Source organism: Cordyceps fumosorosea (genome assembly GCF_001636725.1).
Source record: "Cordyceps fumosorosea ARSEF 2679 chromosome Unknown scaffold_3, whole genome shotgun sequence".
NCBI lineage: Eukaryota > Fungi > Ascomycota > Sordariomycetes > Hypocreales > Cordycipitaceae > Cordyceps > Cordyceps fumosorosea.
Window position 1 is genome coordinate 279,307 of NW_017387303.1, and position 17,205 is coordinate 296,511.

General features: G+C 54.2%; 6 protein-coding genes across 6 annotated transcripts; 3 read left to right on the forward strand and 3 right to left on the reverse strand.

The window, feature by feature from the left end:
• Positions 1–745: 745 nt before the first annotated feature.
• Positions 746–2,050, forward strand: ISF_01769 (Peptidase S8/S53, subtilisin/kexin/sedolisin; the record flags this gene model as incomplete). Its single annotated transcript, XM_018845376.1, has 3 exons — positions 746–822; positions 903–1,287; positions 1,406–2,050. The coding sequence occupies 3 exons, from the start codon at positions 746–748 to the stop codon at positions 2,048–2,050; spliced, it is 1,107 nt and encodes a 368-aa protein (XP_018707099.1).
• A 2,637-nt stretch (positions 2,051–4,687) lies between these two features.
• On the forward strand, positions 4,688–5,732 carry ISF_01770 (metalloprotease 1; the record flags this gene model as incomplete). Its single annotated transcript, XM_018845377.1, has 3 exons — positions 4,688–4,933; positions 5,023–5,573; positions 5,654–5,732. 3 exons carry the CDS (start codon positions 4,688–4,690, stop codon positions 5,730–5,732), a joined length of 876 nt encoding a protein of 291 aa, XP_018707100.1.
• A 429-nt stretch (positions 5,733–6,161) lies between these two features.
• Positions 6,162–6,806, reverse strand: ISF_01771 (hypothetical protein; the record flags this gene model as incomplete). The annotated part of the gene is made up of 2 exons (XM_018845378.1): positions 6,162–6,478; positions 6,506–6,806. The coding sequence occupies 2 exons, from the start codon at positions 6,804–6,806 to the stop codon at positions 6,162–6,164; spliced, it is 618 nt and encodes a 205-aa protein (XP_018707101.1).
• A 474-nt stretch (positions 6,807–7,280) lies between these two features.
• Positions 7,281–8,105, reverse strand: ISF_01772 (hypothetical protein; the record flags this gene model as incomplete). The annotated part of the gene is made up of 1 exon (XM_018845379.1): positions 7,281–8,105. The coding sequence occupies one exon, from the start codon at positions 8,103–8,105 to the stop codon at positions 7,281–7,283; it is 825 nt and encodes a 274-aa protein (XP_018707102.1).
• Positions 8,106–11,196: 3,091 nt separating this feature from the next.
• Positions 11,197–12,294, forward strand: ISF_01773 (mitochondrial DNA replication protein; the record flags this gene model as incomplete). Its single annotated transcript, XM_018845380.1, has 3 exons — positions 11,197–11,416; positions 11,511–12,183; positions 12,240–12,294. The coding sequence occupies 3 exons, from the start codon at positions 11,197–11,199 to the stop codon at positions 12,292–12,294; spliced, it is 948 nt and encodes a 315-aa protein (XP_018707103.1).
• Positions 12,295–12,866: 572 nt separating this feature from the next.
• Positions 12,867–16,225, reverse strand: ISF_01774 (Rik1-associated factor 1; the record flags this gene model as incomplete). The annotated part of the gene is made up of 3 exons (XM_018845381.1): positions 12,867–15,614; positions 15,676–15,786; positions 15,857–16,225. The coding sequence occupies 3 exons, from the start codon at positions 16,223–16,225 to the stop codon at positions 12,867–12,869; spliced, it is 3,228 nt and encodes a 1,075-aa protein (XP_018707104.1).
• Positions 16,226–17,205: the final 980 nt, after the last annotated feature.

The window sequence follows — 17,205 nt, forward strand, 5'->3', positions numbered from 1 at the left end:
GCGCACATCTCTACGCATGTCCATAGAAACTCAAGATCGAAACAATAAGACGAGCCAAGATGCCGCTCGACGACCGGAGAGCCTCCGTATGGAGGTTGAGGGCCATATGGCCGCGAGGATGGCACTGCGCAAGATATCATTGACTCGGCTGATAGAACTTCGAACCAGTCGAACGCAAGATGATAAAGAGCCGCTGATGTTGAACATGACCACCAAGTATCAGTTATGCTTAAACATGGCCACTTCCAAGTTGTTTCTCACCAGCCCGCCATGGAGGCAGGTTCGCTGGTGCAACGAGGACATGTCTGACACGAACTGCTTTTTTCTTTACGACTCAGAAACCAAGCGCATAGAAAATGTCACAGAACCGCATCTTCGCTGCCCCATTGGTTCTACTTCGTCGCATTCGCACCTGATGAGTGAGACGAGTCTATTTGAATTGGCGAAACTCCTCATTGAAGTGAGATTATGGGAGAACCTACAATTGCCTCTATCAAATTATGACAGAATCCAGGAAGAGTTGACGCAAATCATAGACCACCATCCAGATCTGCTTCCTGGTGAGGCTATCAAGGACGCCGTCCGCGCTTGTTTTAGTGACGAGTGGGAGTATATTAGCAGCGAGCTTGCCAACCCCGACAGCAAGCTTCCTTTTCAAGAAGTTGCCGAATTCTTTTTTGAAGAGATTATACAACCAATTGCCCAAAACGTCCTAGTAGAATCCATCGTGAAGCCATCAAGAGAGATGGCCACGACTGTCGACGAGAGACTATGCGAGCCACTCAGGCAGCTACCACTCGAAAGAAGCCCGGGACCCGGCGGGTATGTCCTGTCTCCCTTGCATGGTTTTTGGAGGGAGGCATGCCGGGGGTCGAAAAGAAAAAACTAATACTTATCCACAGGACCGAGGCTAGAAACTTCATGAAACGCATGAACGAGTTCACGGGTTCATATGTGAAGAACCTGGGCACCAAGTCGCTACCCGAGGGTCGGAACAAGAGGGTCCGGATCGCCATTATCGACAGTGGAGTATCTCGTCGGGACTGGGATGTTCGAGAATACATCCGCCTGGGGAGAATCGCAGACCAGCGAAACTTTTGCTCGCCCCGTGCCCCAGCTTCCGACGGCTACCAGGGCGCTCATTCCAAGGATGTCGAAGACTTTCACGGTCATGGTACCGCGGTTGCCAAGATAGCTTTGGAAGTGGCCCCAAAAGCGGATATATACATTGCCAAGGTGACAAACTCGGAGAACATCTCAGCGGGAGAATTGACAAACATATTTGAGGTGAGTTGGCTTCGGCGGTGCAGAATCAGGACTCGGCCCGTCTGTCTGTCTGTCTGTCTGTCTGTCCGTATTATTATCGAAGCGAAGCAGCTGACGGTTTCCCGTGTTGGAATTGCAGGCGATCATCTGGGCAGTAGAGGTTTGGGACGTGGACATTATCAACCTGTCCCTTGCCCTGGACGAGTTGTCAGAGGAAATTGACGAGGCCCTATGCGCTGCCTTCGACCAGGGGAACAAGATTGTCTTCGCCGCGGCGCACAGAAACACGGGTGTAAACGACGAGCCTACATGGCCAGGTACCCGAGCGGGTGTCATCCCGATCTATTGCACCGACGGGAACGGACACGCGCAGGGCATGAATCCCAAGGCCGAAGGGGTGTACTTTGGCACGCTGGGATGCGACATTCCCATCCGGGAGAATTTCGGCTCCCCAGCACGGCTTGCCTACGGATACGCGTCGGGCGCCTCGTACGCGACACCAATCGCCGCCGGCATCGCCGCCAATATGCTCGAGATCGTGCGCCACACGGTGGCGATCTCCAGAAACGGCCAGGCCCTGCGACGGCGTTACTACACAACCAACTACATGGAGAGGCTCTTTCGGGAACTCAACCGGCCGAAAGAAGGATGCTGCTTTGTCGAGCCGTGGACGTTCTGGCGCAAGACTATCCGCGGTAATTTTCAGTTCCAGGACAGGATGCTGAACAAGAACGATCAGCGTAACATTTCAAAAGTTCTGGAGCTGCTAGCAAGCTCAAGCTAACGGGGAAATGGGTTCTCTTTTCTTTGCTTCCGAGTATTCTAATGTTTTTCATAAAACCCTTCTTTCTCTAGAACTAGTGCAGTACCTGGCCTCCTAGGCCCAAGTAAGGTGGTAGAACTGCGAAAGAGTATGAGACGATGGAATGGTGAAACTCGGAGAAGCAGCATGGTCAGAATATCAAGTTGAAAAATTCATTTCTTTTTCTTTTGTCAACTATCAAGTTAAGAGTAACATGACAAAAACAAAGACTACACGGCAAGTTCGAGGGTGCGAGACAAGTTGTTCTTCCAAGAGAGAGTTGGCGCGCGGCTGTTGGTCGAGTTGCCCATTTCACTCCGTAGCGGGAATTGGCTCGTCCCTCCTCGACGTGCTCAAGCACACACTGGCGCTCCCCTGCGAGACCGGGGTACCTCTTCTTCGGCATCTTGACGACCCAGGCGAAGAAGACATATTCTCCCTGGAAAGTACAGCGGCTCTTGGGGGAGGTCCTTCTGTTCTGTTGGCGTCGAGATCTTCCACCACGGCAGGGGATCAACGGGCAGCTCGGCGTACAAACCAGTAGCCACCTGAACGGCGGTCACCCATGTTACAGCGGCGTCTTCTTGCCGCTCTGCTCAAGGCACTTCCTGCCCTGAGCAAGCTTGGAGAGGGTAAGGAGGAGAGAGGGAGATGGAAAGGAAAGAAGTGTGGTTTGAATACAAAAAAGCCCAAGAGATTGTCCAAGGGTGCCGCGTCACTTTGCCACATCACCACTCGCGTCTCGTCTGCCTGGCCAAGCAGGCGAAGCAGTGAAGGCCACGTCGCTGTAAAACCTGGCCACATCGCTGTGTAACATTCTAAAGGCAAGTTGAAAAGGGACAAAAATAAATAATTGGGCTCCAGGAAGTAGGGAAGACAAGAAATTTCGGCATCTTTACAATTGTACAGACCTTGGTGATCGTGTTGGTCTCGTAGTACCAGGTGGCCCGCGAGGCTGCCCGTGACGGGCATCTAGTAGCAGAACAAGCGAATAATGGCCAACCTGAAACTATAGAACAGAGAATATTCAACATAAATAGCTATTGCTTTCAAGAATAGCAACTTACTGTACGCGGTGCCCGATGGGAGTCGTACTGTTTTGTATTCATGGTAGCCCAGCCACACTCACCTCACTGTCGAGCCATCGTTGGAAACAGTAAATGCTACCATGGGACAGCTCCAGCCACGCTTGCTACTGAAACGAGAAGAAAAGGATCCCTATGTTAGAAAAGAAATTGTAAAGTCGCACACGCACAAAGCTCCCTCAGCAAAGAGCACCGTGTCGACGGCACACCCGTGCGTCGACTGTAGCTGTCTAAGCCCTCCCCCCCCTTTGTGCTACGATGTCGCCGGACGTGAGGTCATCCTCCCTCCTGCAGCTCTCCGACGGTGCAGGCTGTTAGTATCATCTTTCCTGCTCTGCCCCTACAGAAAACTGGATGGTTGGCTTGACAGCTCCCGTGCTGTTAGTTGTTTCTTGGCTGAGTGAGCACTTACACACGTCATCTCCGCTAGTCGGCCACTATTTGGGGATCACCTGCCCAGATAGGCAGGTCCCTGGATAAGGCGTCGACGTGCTCAAGTCTTAAAAATTAGGCTTTTATAATCTTGATTAGAAGAGTCGGGCTAGCTTCAGGTCTTGGTCTGAAGAGTAGGACATGTCTTGTTTGAAGGTGGTGACCAACTGACTGATGGGTTTTGGAATAACGCCGTATCAAAATATTTACAAAAAAAAAACGCAAAAATGCAAAAATGCAAAAATGCAAAAAGAATCCTCTCATTGATAAAACTATCTCGTCAATGGACTTTTATCTTCTCTTAGCATTCGCTTGCAGAGCAGTTTCTCATTAGTCACGACGATGCACCTCCGACGTCGAAAAGGCATGGTCCAGATTCAGCTCGTACTAAAACTCGTTCACTGGAAGAGGATCCCAAATTCCAGCCATATCATCGGATCTCATCATCGGCAGTCTTCAAGAGCAAGTTTCAAGCTAGCCGACTTCATTCCTGCGCCCAAGACAGCCTTGGCGCTCCCCCCCTTGCCTCGGTCCGTCGTAGCGACGCCAAAACTTGACGGAATGGAAATCGTTTTCGGCAGGCGTGTTGCTTCCCGTGACAGTTGGAAACTCGACAAGCCCGCCAGCCCACCTGCTAGCGGTAGCTACTTTAAAAGACCAGCTTCCGCAATAGTAAGGTGCGGGGAAGAGGGACCCATGGAGCTAGTCGGGGGTGGTGATAACCTCAAACGGGAAGCTGGTTGAGATCGCCCAGATAAAGTGATAAGGTACATGCTAAACATAGTCGAAGACGTGTATGCGAGCAATCAGAGCGGCTGTAAACAGCCACACCCTACCTCCTCTTCCGACGCTAAGAGCCGTTAGTTATGTAACAGGATCGATAGATCATGATCAGCTTCCCATGGGAGCTTCCCCACGGGAGCGGAAGGTTGATCACAGCTCCCCATGGGGGGGTTAGTTGATTAGTTAGATAGGACATCAGACGGTTTCAGATAACTATAAATACTGCTGATCCTCGATGGAATGAAGATGAATACCTTGTCTCAGACACCCATCCACTACCATTCTCCTTCACCACCAAGACATTGCATCTTGTCTCAGGATGCAGCTCAAGAGCATCCTCCTCTCGCTCGCGGCCGCTGCCACATGCCAGGCGGCCGCGGTTGTCAACCACGAGATCTGCGGCACCCCGCCTCCGAGTGAAGCCTATCTCCAGGCCATTCGAGAATCCGCCGCCGAAGAGGCTGCGGCCGTGGCCAATGCCAACGTGAAGAGAGACGTCCGGTACATCAAGACCTACGTCCACATCATAGCCTCGGACAGTTCGCGCTCTGGCGGCAACATTAACGTAAGTCGTTGACCTGAAAGAAGACGTCCTCAGTCTCGCGAGCACGGGACAAGTCCGAGAACCGTCGTCGCTGACCCCGACACAAACAGGACGACACCGTCGCCTCGCAGATCAAGGTCCTGAACAGCGACTTCCAATACTCCGGCTACCAGTTCACCCTGCAGAACATCTCGCGCACCATCGACAGCTCCTGGTCCGACATCTGGTCCAACGCGGACCTACGCAGCCTGAAGCGCTCCCTCCGCAACGGCGACTACGCCGACCTCAACATCTACTACTTCCGCCGCATCACCGCGCCCAACCGCAACCACCTGACCGGGTTCTGCACGTACCCCGGCGTCATCAGCACCTGGGACGACTTCTACAACGACGGCTGCTGCCTCGACGTCGAGACCACCCCCGGCGGCTCCTTCAAGCCCTACAACCTCGGCAAGATCACCTCCCACGAGGTCGGCCACTGGTTCGGCCTCATCCATCCCTGGGGCAACAACAACACGGGCGGCTGCACCAACGGCAACGACTTGGTCGATGACACGGCCCCTCAGGACTACGCCGTCTACGGCTGCAACGAGCAGTCGCATACCTGCTCGTCGTCGCCGTACTACGACCCCGTCCACAACATCATGGGCTACAGCGACAAGTACGTGACTCCTACCCTCTCAACCATCTCGTTATTCCCTCGGTTTTGCAATGGATTGCTAACATCGCCTTCCCTCGTAGCTCCTGCGTCAATCAGTTCACCCAAGGCCAGTACGCCCGCATGTACAGCCAGTTTGACAAGTACCGCACCGTCCACTGATGAGAGCGAAGCGCCAGTGAGCGGCTGGCCTGCATCTCTCATCTCACGTTTGCAACGTCAAGACCATATGCTTTCGAAGCCATGATGTTTGTAGCGTCTTCTTCAGTCTATCTTATCGCTTCATTCAAGAAACATGTCAGTCAATCAGGATAAAAAGAAATAAGATCACATGTTTTCGAAGCTGTCTTCAGTCTATGTCATAGCTCATAGCGTCATTCAAGAAACATGTCAGTCCATTAGGATAAAATCAAACAAGATCACATGTTTTCGAAGCTGTCTTCAGTCTTATGTCATAGCTCCTAGCGTCATTCAAAAGACGGTATTCCGTCAACCAGGATGTAAAAAGACACATTCTAGCACAGTAAACTCCGTCAAGTCCACAGCCACACAAAATTGATCCCACCCAGTACCCAAGTGCTCGGCCACTTTCTACTCTCCGACGATATACCTGTCACTTCTGACCTTGAATCCCCCCAGAACTCCCTTCCCGTACCACATCTGGACAAGTCGCACAGCAAAGAGCTTGCCGTCCAGCGACCTCAGCTCCAGCGACTCCGCCACCGCCTGGCCCGGCGTCGCCGTCGTCACCTTGTCCGTGTTGAGCGGCCCCTCCGAGCCCGAGACCTCGTTCCGCGCCGCCGCCCGCACCACCCCGGTGACGAGGAATGCGTGGTCGCCGTTCGCGAGGTGCTTCTTGAGGGCAATCGAGTCCTCGACGGCCGTCGCGGGCGAGTTGATGGGCGTCCCTGCGGTTGATCATCTCGATGCCGTACGAGGCAAGGCGCAGTTGGTGCGCGCGCTTGTGGCCGGGGCCGGCCCGAGGTGAACGGTGCGGCGGTGCTCCACGGTGCGGTCCGGGGAAGGGACATGGCTGAATATGTTGCCCCTGACCTTGCTGAGCGGCGCCAGGTCGTCTTCGGGGTCGCCGACGACCTTGCCGATTTGCAGGTCGGATCCTTCGACGGGGTGGCGCAGGATGCAGAAGTGCTCGAGGTCCCAATCTTTGGGGTGCGGCTCGGGCCTGTCAGGGGGAGGCGGCTTGTCGCGGGCGCAATAGAAGGCAAGACTCGCCATGATGCTACGACGCAACGCGGCTGAACAAAGATGAATAGAGATGAGTTGATGGGGAAACTGCAAGGTGACTGTTGATCGTTGCTGGTTGCGACATGGATGAAGGATTCTGGAGGTTTAACTATAATGCGAGCAAGATGATGGGTGGCCTTTGCTACGACGAGTATACCAGGACATGAAGTTTGAGGGCGTCTCGCCTTGTGCTCCCTTGAGCTTTGGGCCCGGAAGCTCGACGTGGCGATGGACAGACTCCCTGGCCATACATATTATTCCCCTTGTCCTGTGCTGCAATACGTGGTACAAGACCACACACCTTACACCAGTCGGTTAAAACAAAGCTTTTGGTAGAGAGGGGTACAATAGACTAGCACAGTAGTCTCATTCAGTTTTCAAGTCCAAGATTGCATGGTATTAAAGCTCAAACGATGGTATAATCTAAACGATTGTATCATCTTTAGTCTGTGGCATAGCTCCTCTTCAGAGACTCATGGCCAACAAAAGACAACGGAGCTCGTAAACAAAACGGTCCTTGTACTCAGGACTATGGTAATACAAGCCTGGGTAATCATGAATGCGCCATTCCCTATTCACGTTCATGTCCATACGCTCAACACAAAGCTTGAGGTCGCCACTGAAGAGCTTTGGCTTGTACCGAATCTTGGTCACCCTCAGACCAATAACCTTGCCGCCTATGTTCGATTGAGTCAGCAGCCTGCCATCCACGAACGACCTTAGCGTGCTGGTCGGCCCAGCCACCGCGTTGGGATCGGAGCTCGCCTCGGCCCCCATCACCACCATCAGGCCTGTGATGACGAGCGCGGAGCGGCCGGTGGGCTCTGACTGGAGCCAGTCCTTGACGCGGTGAGAGCTCTCGACGGCGGCACGGTGTTCCTTCTTCTTGGGTGGGCTGGGGGTCTGGGTCCATTCGAGGCGTTCGACGTCGTATTGCATCTCGCGCACATGCATAAACAGTTCCATTTCAAATTTTGCAAAGGATACCCTGAGATTGTCTTTTGGTATGATTTCCGGTTGCTGCTTGAACGTGTATTCTTCGCCCGCGTCCGTGTTGAGAACCCTCATGTTGTCGAGGTTTTCGATGATGCTGCCAATTTTCAGGTCGTTTGCGTCGTGGGGTCGGGGCAGGCAGACGTAGTTTGATTCGACCTGAGCCCGTAGGCATGATTGAAACCACGGATGTTTGCACTCCGCATTCGACTCGCGGTCCAATTCTTCACGAAAATTCCGACGAAATTCGCGCCGCGAGCGCCCCCAGTTGCGGAGCCGGGTGATAAGTTGCGACATGGTGCTGCAGCGAACGTCGAAAAGGTCAAGCAAGATGAAGGGGGGGCGAAAAGGACTGCTGATCGTGCTGGTTGAGACATATGGACGCAGCAGCAGCTTCGACTTATATAGACGTGAGCGAGATGACGTCTGTCTGGCCTTGCTGCGAGCAATGTATTGAAACATGACGTGCAATGCAACAGAGAAGACCGTTATCTTCTGCATGCCCTGCGCCAGGAAGCGTGGTGGCCCAATACTGCACACCTTACGCCACCTGGTGAACATAAAACTCAGGGTGTGTAATGATACTGGCAGGCTAGCACATTGGTCCTGCTTTTGTACCGAGCAGACGTTAAGCTGTCAGGCTGCTATGCGAGACACGAGGAAGCGAGGCAGAGGCGGTGGCAGTTTGCCTTGTGCTACGGCTCGGACTGCCAGGCTGTCTATGAGGCTCTATAAATAAAGTAAGATACTAGTCATTTAGTGACTTTCTGTGTCGCCTTATTGAAAGCCGTATAACGGTATCATGACACGTCGCCTTGTGCTACAGCTCGAATTGAGTTGCTGCGCTGGCTGTTGAAGTTTCTAAATTAGTGACGTATTGGAGATATAGCGACTCCATGCTTTGCCTTGATGTTTACACAAGGCGCGTTCTCAAACAGTTATGCGACACTCATCGGGCTGTAGGGGGGGTTGTTGGTCATGTTGGCTCGAGCGACGGCGTCCGCCCATTCATCGTGATATGCCGCCATTTGACGTGGGCGATGTGAAATAGAGCGCGGCGATTCACTCGCAGGCCCTCTCGAGCAACCACCGCAGACGGCACGTGGAAAACGCTGATCAACTTTATCACGAACACATTTTGAAACCCTCCAGTGTCCAGCCCAGCGTGCGTCGTCTTCTTCGCTATACTTCGATAAAGGATGCTCACGTCACGAACAGATCTTCAGAGAAACGATCTACACCAAGCCAAGATGAGGGTACCGCAGCCGAGTGAGCGATACAAGCGTGCATACCAATATGCGTACTTTTGCCGACTCAGTAACGGCATCCGCGCCGAGTTTGACCGCTGCCTCGGGAATGGGGAAGAGTTGCCCGCCTACCGGCGAGGCTATTCAACCATGGACAAGGTTCACGACGTCATCGTCTAAGCCCTGATAGCCTTTGAAGCAGAGTGTGAAATATCCTGCCAAGGTTTGTTCTCCCCTCGACCCTTGTTTGCGACCACGCAGCTGACGATGGGGCGCCCGTGTAGATACTCCTCACCTACATAGTGGTCTTGCGCGAAGCGAAACCCCGCGCTTCAGGAAGTGCTCTGCCGCGGCGTCAACGGCCTCGACGTGGACGAGGCTGCTGTCCGGCGGTGGGCGGCGGGGAGAAGCCCGTCCCGGAGTCGCCCAGCTGGGTCGTGGGCGTCCGGTGGTGGCCGTTCGGGGGCCGTCATCGCGAGGAGGTTCTGAGAACCATTCTGGAACTGAGCTACGAGACGACGCCCAATGAAGAGTAAGAGAAGTCGAGATTTCTGTAGAAGGCATGGCGGTAAAGAACTGGCCACTGAGGGCTTTAGGTTAAGCCCCCGTTTCGGTTTTTGTTCGTCTCGTCTTCTTCGCGGTCGGCGGTATCTTCCCGGAGTTGATGGCGAAAGTCAAGAGCAAGAACGTGGTCCAATCTTGATCTTCACTGGGGCGTCGCCAACTTGCAGGGGCAAGAGCAACTCCCAAGCCAAAGTAGGCTAGCGGGTGTTGCCCGCCGGTAACCGGAGACTGGGGTGCAAATTGGAAGTGGAAACTCAACAGTTGGCCCTGTTGAGCCAGATAGTGAGATTCTCAGCCCCAATGAATTGATGAAGATGGTTGTATCTCTTGTATTATGCCGGTTTGTGCTCCTCTTTCTGGGGTCTCTTTCTTTTTCGTTTTCGCACTGGCATAGTCTCCCCGTCTCAACCCAGCAATGTTCTAAACGGTGACAACTTTGCCTCTGGAAAGCACTGAATACAAGTGAGGATATACTGTATCGTCCATCTCGGTGCAGAATATCCTGTTTAGGCTATCCCCGGACGATGCAGATCTAATAAGCCAGGCAAGCTTTGCGCCGCGCCGATGTCGCCTGTAACTGGAGATACGGCGTAGATACGAGCAGAACAAATAGAGCCGCGGCGCATTCCAGCACGCAGCATCAATTGACGAGGAAAACCCGCCGAGGTGAAGAACGTCTCTGGCTACAGCTTATTGAATGTCTATTCCATTTCTGAGAATTTGCTGATATTTCGTCTTTGCCCTTTTCTTTTCCCGCGTTGTTTGTTGCGTACTGCAGCCACTGTATTTTTAGCTCCCGAGAACCCCTGGAACCACTGAAGAGCCGCTGCATTGCGGTCTGTTTCACACGTGATTCTGGTGCCTGGAAAGCCTCCACTGCCCCGGACAATCACGGCCAGCACCGCCGAATAGCCTCGGGCCAGGCTACCCAGCTGCACCGTGTCAGACGCCGTGTGCTGCAAGGCCACCACCGGCCAGTAGAGTAAATATATTAGCTGACTAGTCGCGGGAAATGTTGCCCAGAAAGTGCGCGACTATCTGACATGTGCTGTAGCCTACTCGCGTAGCTGCTCTCTGTCATCTTGCATCCATTCACCTACACCTCAATCCCGTCCTGCTGCACACATCTGGCACCCTTTGCAATCGGATACGTAAAATTCGCATTCGTGTCCGATATTTTTGGTATGTTTATCCGGCATTACCCTTTGGGGTCAACTGGCCTAGCAGCCTGTTGAGAGCCACTGCAGGCCTCTGACGCCTCTGACTCAGCAATTCTCGCTCGGGGCTGCGCAGCCACAGCGCCAGTGGCTGGAGCTTCCCTTCCCAACTGTTGTCCTCCTGGCTGGCGCAACACCACTGGAAAACGACCAAGCGTTGTGGCTCGGCGCAGCTCCTACCTCTTCAGGCCCCATTCCTCCTTTCCCTCATCTTCCCTCCCTCTCCCCTTCTCCGATTTCATCCTCTTGCAACCACAGCAAAGCTAACGCACTCCTCATCCTTACTCCCCCCCGCAAAGAAGCACCCTCTTCCCCTTGGTCAGGGACAATTGCCTTTCGCAGCAAAACTCGCATTCGATCATGGTCGCCGCCGCCGCTCCGTCCGCCTCTGGAGGCGAGAAGTTGGAGAAGAAGCCCGTCAAGTTCTCCAATCTGCTCCTCGGCGCCGGTCTCAACATGTTTGAAGTCACCACCCTCGGCCAACCCCTCGAGGTCACCAAGACCACCATGGCCGCCAACCGTGGCGACGGCTTTGCTGCGGCCTTGGGACGCATCTGGTCTCGAGGTGGTGTTCTCGGCTGTACGTCTTAACTGCGCGCTCCTCCCCCCTCGCCCCATTTATTGCTCTCTGTCGCGTCATCGTCGCATGCTGACTTGTCACCCGCTCTTCACAGTCTACCAGGGCCTCATCCCCTGGGCCTGGATCGAAGCCTCCACCAAGGGCGCCGTCCTCCTCTTCGTCGCCTCCGAGGCCGAGTACTATGCCCGCTCCTTTGGCGCCTCCGAGTTTGGCGGCGGCATCGTCGGCGGCATGACGGGCGGCGTCGCCCAGGCCTACGCCACCATGGGCTTCTGCACCTGCATGAAGACGGTTGAAATCACCAAGCACAAGCAGGCCGCCGCCGGCGTCAAGCCCCAGTCCACCTTTGCCACCTTCATGGACATTTACCGCAAGGACGGCATCAAGGGCATCAACAAGGGCGTCAACGCCGTCGCCATCCGCCAGATGACCAACTGGGGCTCCCGCTTCGGTCTCAGCCGCCTCGCTGAGGGTGGCATCCGCAGCGCCACGGGCAAGGGCGAGAAGGAGAAGCTGAGCGCCGGCGAGAAGATTGTCGCCTCCGCCATCGGTGGTGGTCTCTCCGCCTGGAACCAGCCCATCGAGGTCATCCGCGTCGAGATGCAGTCCAAGACGGACGATCCCAACCGCCCCAAGAAGATGACGGTCGGCAACACCTTCCGCTACATTTACAACTCCAACGGTATTGCTGGTCTCTACCGTGGTGTCACTCCCCGCATTGGTCTTTCCATCTGGCAGACTGTCTGCATGGTTGCCTTTGGTGATATGTGAGCGTCATCCCCACACACAGCATCATCCCCCACATCTGCTAACTCCATCCCAGTGCCAAGACGTATGTCGAGAAGCTCACCGGCGAGCAGGCTACCGCTAAGCATTAATCGGCGTTGAACACTTTTTTTTCTCTTTTCTTCTTGCTCGAGTATTGGATGTTATAGGAGCTCGGCAGACCTTGCATTGCTACTCCGAATCATTACAGCTCGCGTTGGACCGACGACTACATGTCTTTTTAAATCTGGAGAAATTTTCAAAACTATAGAGCCATGTACCGATTATTAATAACGACAGAATAGAAAGAATTCGAAAGAATCTTGGTGTGTTGAGGACTTGTTGCTCATTTGGTCCCTCGACTGTGAATGTTGGCACGAGTTGGCTAGCATGACCTGTGAATACGCATCGCCCAAGCCAACAACAAGTCCGTATTGAGGTAGTTTCGGTAAATTGTATGGATTCATGTCCCCAATTTCTAGTGACTTTTGTATATCTCTACACATCATGTACACATCGACCCAACCCACCCGTCAAGTCTCCTCTACCTACATAGTTGTCGGCCCCGTCCACACCAATGCCTGATCCTCCCACTGGCCCTGCAAGGTTTCAAAAAAGTTCAAAAAACGCCCAAATCCATGATATGCCTTTATCTAAAAGACGAAAAAAGGTATGTATATGTGTATTATTCAATATCCGATTCGGATTCCGACGGACAGTCGTCATCGTCGGGCAGCAGCGAGCCCTCATACTCAAAGCCCCAATCCTCAGCCTCGTCGGCGAGGTGCAGCAGCGCGCCCGCGCGCACCAGATCCTCCAGGTCGTCCCGGTCCAGCGCGGCGGGGTCAAAGTCGCGCGCCAGGTTGTCGGCGTGCAGCCGCTGCTCCTCGGTCGTCGGCGCCACGAGCCGCCGCATGGAGCGCCGTCGGCAGTTGGCCCCGCCGGCGCCGAGCACGCTGTGGCGGCTCTCCTGCTGCAGGTGATCGTACTTTGCGAGGAGCGGCGCGGCGGGGTCGTCGTCGAGGTGGGCTTCGCGCAGGAAGAGCCCCGAGGCGGCGTATCGCGGCCCCTGCACGGCGCCGACGACGGGATTGGCGTGGATGGTCACTTGCTGCGTGTCGAGGTACTTGCGGCGCGCGTACGTCGCCTCGTCCACGTCTTCGTCCTCGTCGTCGACGTTGTCGAGCGCCATGACGTCAGGGTCGAGCGCGGGTGCGGACGGCGGCGGCGGCTCGGGGTGTGGCGTGAATGGCTTCGGGCGGCGGACGACTCGACCCGTGCCGGGCAGGGTCATGGTGAACTGTTCCTCAAGCTTCTCGTCCTTAGTCACTGTGAAGAGGAAGAGGCGACCGGTGGCGTCGCCGACGGCCAGCTTGCTGCGGTCGGGCGAGAAGCTGCCGCAGGAGATGGGCGCGGGGGCGCGCAGCAGGTCGCGCACAAACGGCTTGCTTTTTTTGCGGACGTTCCACACCTTGACAACGCCGTCGCTGGAGCCCGTGTACAGCCGGGTGAGATCTCTGCCCCACGCCGTGAACTTGACGCCCGTGTCCTCGCGCTCCCGGTCCTCGGCGCGCAGGAGACCCTCCAGCGGGCCGCCGTGCCGCAGGACGTGGATCGGCTTGTCGCCCTGCGCCATGTCCCACACGTACACGTTGCCGTCAGTGCAGGCGGCGGTGACGTAGGCGCTCTGCCTCGAGTTGGAAACAATGGTAAGCTCGTTGATGTCAGAGGCGAAGCAGTCGAGCTTGTTGAGCTCGCTGTACGCGCCGTCGGGGTGCTGTATCCTGTCTTGCCCGAAGACGTGGACCTGTGTACGCACGCCTTGGTCGATGTGGAGGCCGACAGGAGATGTACCAACAACGAAGCCGCAGACGGTCGGATGCCACGCCACTTCGAAAACGTTTGCCGCAGTTGCCGTCAGCACAGGTAACAGACGGCGATCTCGTGCATCCCAGAGCAGAATCTCGCCTGTTTGCTGCTTATCGTCCGGGATGTCTTGCTCATCGTCGGTCAAGCTGCGAGGGGAATACCCGACAAGGAGAAGATGCTGTGTTCCGGGGGCTATGCCCCATTGAACTGTCGCCGGGAAGTATGCCCATTTGTCGGAACCGTTCGCGTCGGTTCGAGAGCAAGAAATGGTATAATACGGGCTCTCAGTCATGTTGGTAGGGTCCATGGTATAGATACGGACAGCTTCGGTGTTCGCATCCGCTGCCACAGCAACGCGCCCAGAGCCATCACGAGCCACAGCGACGAAGTTCACGTTTCCGTTTTGTTTAAACGTCGCAACGGCTTCCATGGAGCTGCCATCCTGGTCCACCTTCCATGCCTTGATCGTCCAGTCAAAACTTGAGGTATAAGCCAAGCCGTGTATGTTGTCATAATCTGACGACACCACCGACGAGTAGATCCACGGATCTTGGCTCTGGCGCATGGCTATGGTGGAATTCTCACCTTTCGGGACAAGCGGCCGGGGAATTCTGTGGTCTGGAAAGGCACGCAAAACACCCTTTGATATCGAGCATAGAAGCAGGTTGCCCGGCTTATTGTATTGCTGATTATGAGCATCAGAGTGCGCCGTTGTGCCGCAGATAATGTTCTGATTTGGGACCCAAGTCATAGTTGAAATGTCACCAGCACAGTTTGTGAACTCGGCAGCGAGGCTGAGACCATCCTCGTATATCTGCTTGAAAGACGCCTGAAAGTTGACAAAGCGCCTTGTCCGACCCATGCCGGCATTGCCCTCCAGTTCGCGAGCAAACAGCAGCGATGACACCAGCGCGTCCCGCTGCTGTTCCTGGCGCTGTGGTGTAGATTCTCCTTGAAGTAGCAGAGTTCTAGCGCCTCTGCTGTCGGTAGCTTGATCAGCGAAAAGATCAGAGCAAAATTTGCGAATATCTTGCTCCGTGCGACCAGGCAGTTTGCCCTCCATAAGCAGGGCAACGGGGTACTCGTCACACAATTGTCGTAATGCGATGGCAGTGTGTGGGATGGCCATCTGAAGATAAAGTTTCATCTCGTCAATCATGGTGGCAATTTCGGCGGTCGAAAAATCAACATGATAGACGGCCGGTTCACCACTTAACGATTTTGCCTTGAAAAACTCAAGCCGTTTTCCTCGCTGAATGGCATCGCGTTCTGACCAGCTGAGATATGGACGCTGTCCTGATTGGGCCCATTGAGGAGGAGGGCGTGGTGAAGTTTCCCTCTTGGCGCGGGGCCGGTAGGGGTTTCTCAGAGGGCGGTTGAAACGATTTGGAAGGCTTGCCGGAGCAGCAAAGGGGAGTGTTTGGTGTTTAGGCGCTCTAGAAGCTCCAGTGACTGTTGTTGGGGCGGCCGGGATTCCGTGCATGCTAGTACTTGGCAATGCTGTTGGTTCTTGTTTGATGAGCTTAGGCGCCTTAGGCCGAGGCCCACCATTTCTGTGATATTGCTGTGTAAAACGGTCAGTACCTGATGCTGCCGCCGTAGATCAAGAGGCGATCGATACTTACAGGCAACAAGCAGAGTTGACCAACCACTTCTTGTGTTCGCCTTTGCCGCGCCACCTCACCGCCATTAAGTAAAGAGAGAAACTGAGCATCCTTAGCCAGTATATGACCAGCCTAGTAATTGGTGGAGGTAGAGAGTTAGAGGCCAGAAAACGCTACTAGTGAAATGGTTTGTGATACGTACTTGAACTGCAATTTCGGCCCGGTTAAACTTATCGAATGACAGTGGTGCAATAGCAATGATGATGTGCGGGTGCAAAACGGAGTACAGGTTGGCTAGGGAGCGTTCCTTCCGGGGATGTGGTGTTTCCTCGCTGCTTCTTATTAGGGGTGAAGCGCCGAACCGCAGTCTCTTGGATGGTGGTTCCTCGTCAGATCCATCCATCTCAGGCTCGCGGCGTGCGTAGCCGCCGCCATTGGTCTGGCTGGTGTTGCTGCTTCTCCTGCCGCTGCCACCACGGCCGCCTCTATCACCACCATCACCACCACCACCTCTACCACCGACTCCAGGGACCGCACCGCTGTAAACGGCGCCAGCGTCTTGAGATCCCATCAAACATAAAACCCCCGTCTTAACGCAACCATACTCGAGTGTTTGGCTGTGGCTTCTCGGACTCGCGTTCATCGCTAGGCGCGGCTTAATCAACGTGTCAGGTGCGCGTCACGCCTCGCGCGTACTGCATCGGAAACCTGGCTGCGGCGGCGATAAAAAATGTTCAGAGATGATTGACACGCGAGATTGAGCGAGATTGCGTGTTCCTCAAGCTTGAAACGCGTCTTTCTTGTGGTCGGTGATGGGTATCTTGTGGTTTCTTAGAGCATTAAAGGGGAGGAGGGTCTTCATAGCCATTAACTAAAGCAAACGCCGCGTAGTGGCTTAGTCATTAGAGCGGGGCTAATTCTAAAGATATAGACCCACTCCTAAGGATAATATTTAGTGCTATAGAATATATAAAGGTAATAATAATAGAATACTCCTTAATTAGACCGAAATTAAGAAATAAAGGTGTTATAAAGGAAAGCTCCTAAGCTTAACTAGTAGAGCCATTTGCTCTCTAGCGAGTATCACGACCTTATATGTGTGGTTATATCCGTAGTATCGCGATGTATCGTGGATTGTCTAATCTAGGTTAAAAATTCGAGGAGGCGCATGATTGAGCTCAATTAAAAGCGTTGCAATCAAATCCGAGCAAAAAATGGCAAAAGATGCGCGAGTGTGCACTGCGTGTTTGCGCATCGCGCACATTGTCCAATGCGGAGGATGTTGGGGCGTAGGCGGCCCGAGTCCTAGAAGGCAAACCAGTGTAGCTTAGAGCAAGGCAGCTTAGAATGTAGCTTAGAACCAGTGTAGCTTAAAATCGGGGCGTAACCCCGATGATAATTAGGTGCTTAAAGCGATTGTTCTCGGATTGCAGCTCAGTATGGCTGATATCAAGGGGACTTACCACTGTAGCCGTCGCTTTTAGAGGGTCGCTTGATCATGTTCGCAGAGCGGCTAGGCTATGTACAGTATGTATGTACTGTATCCGTACA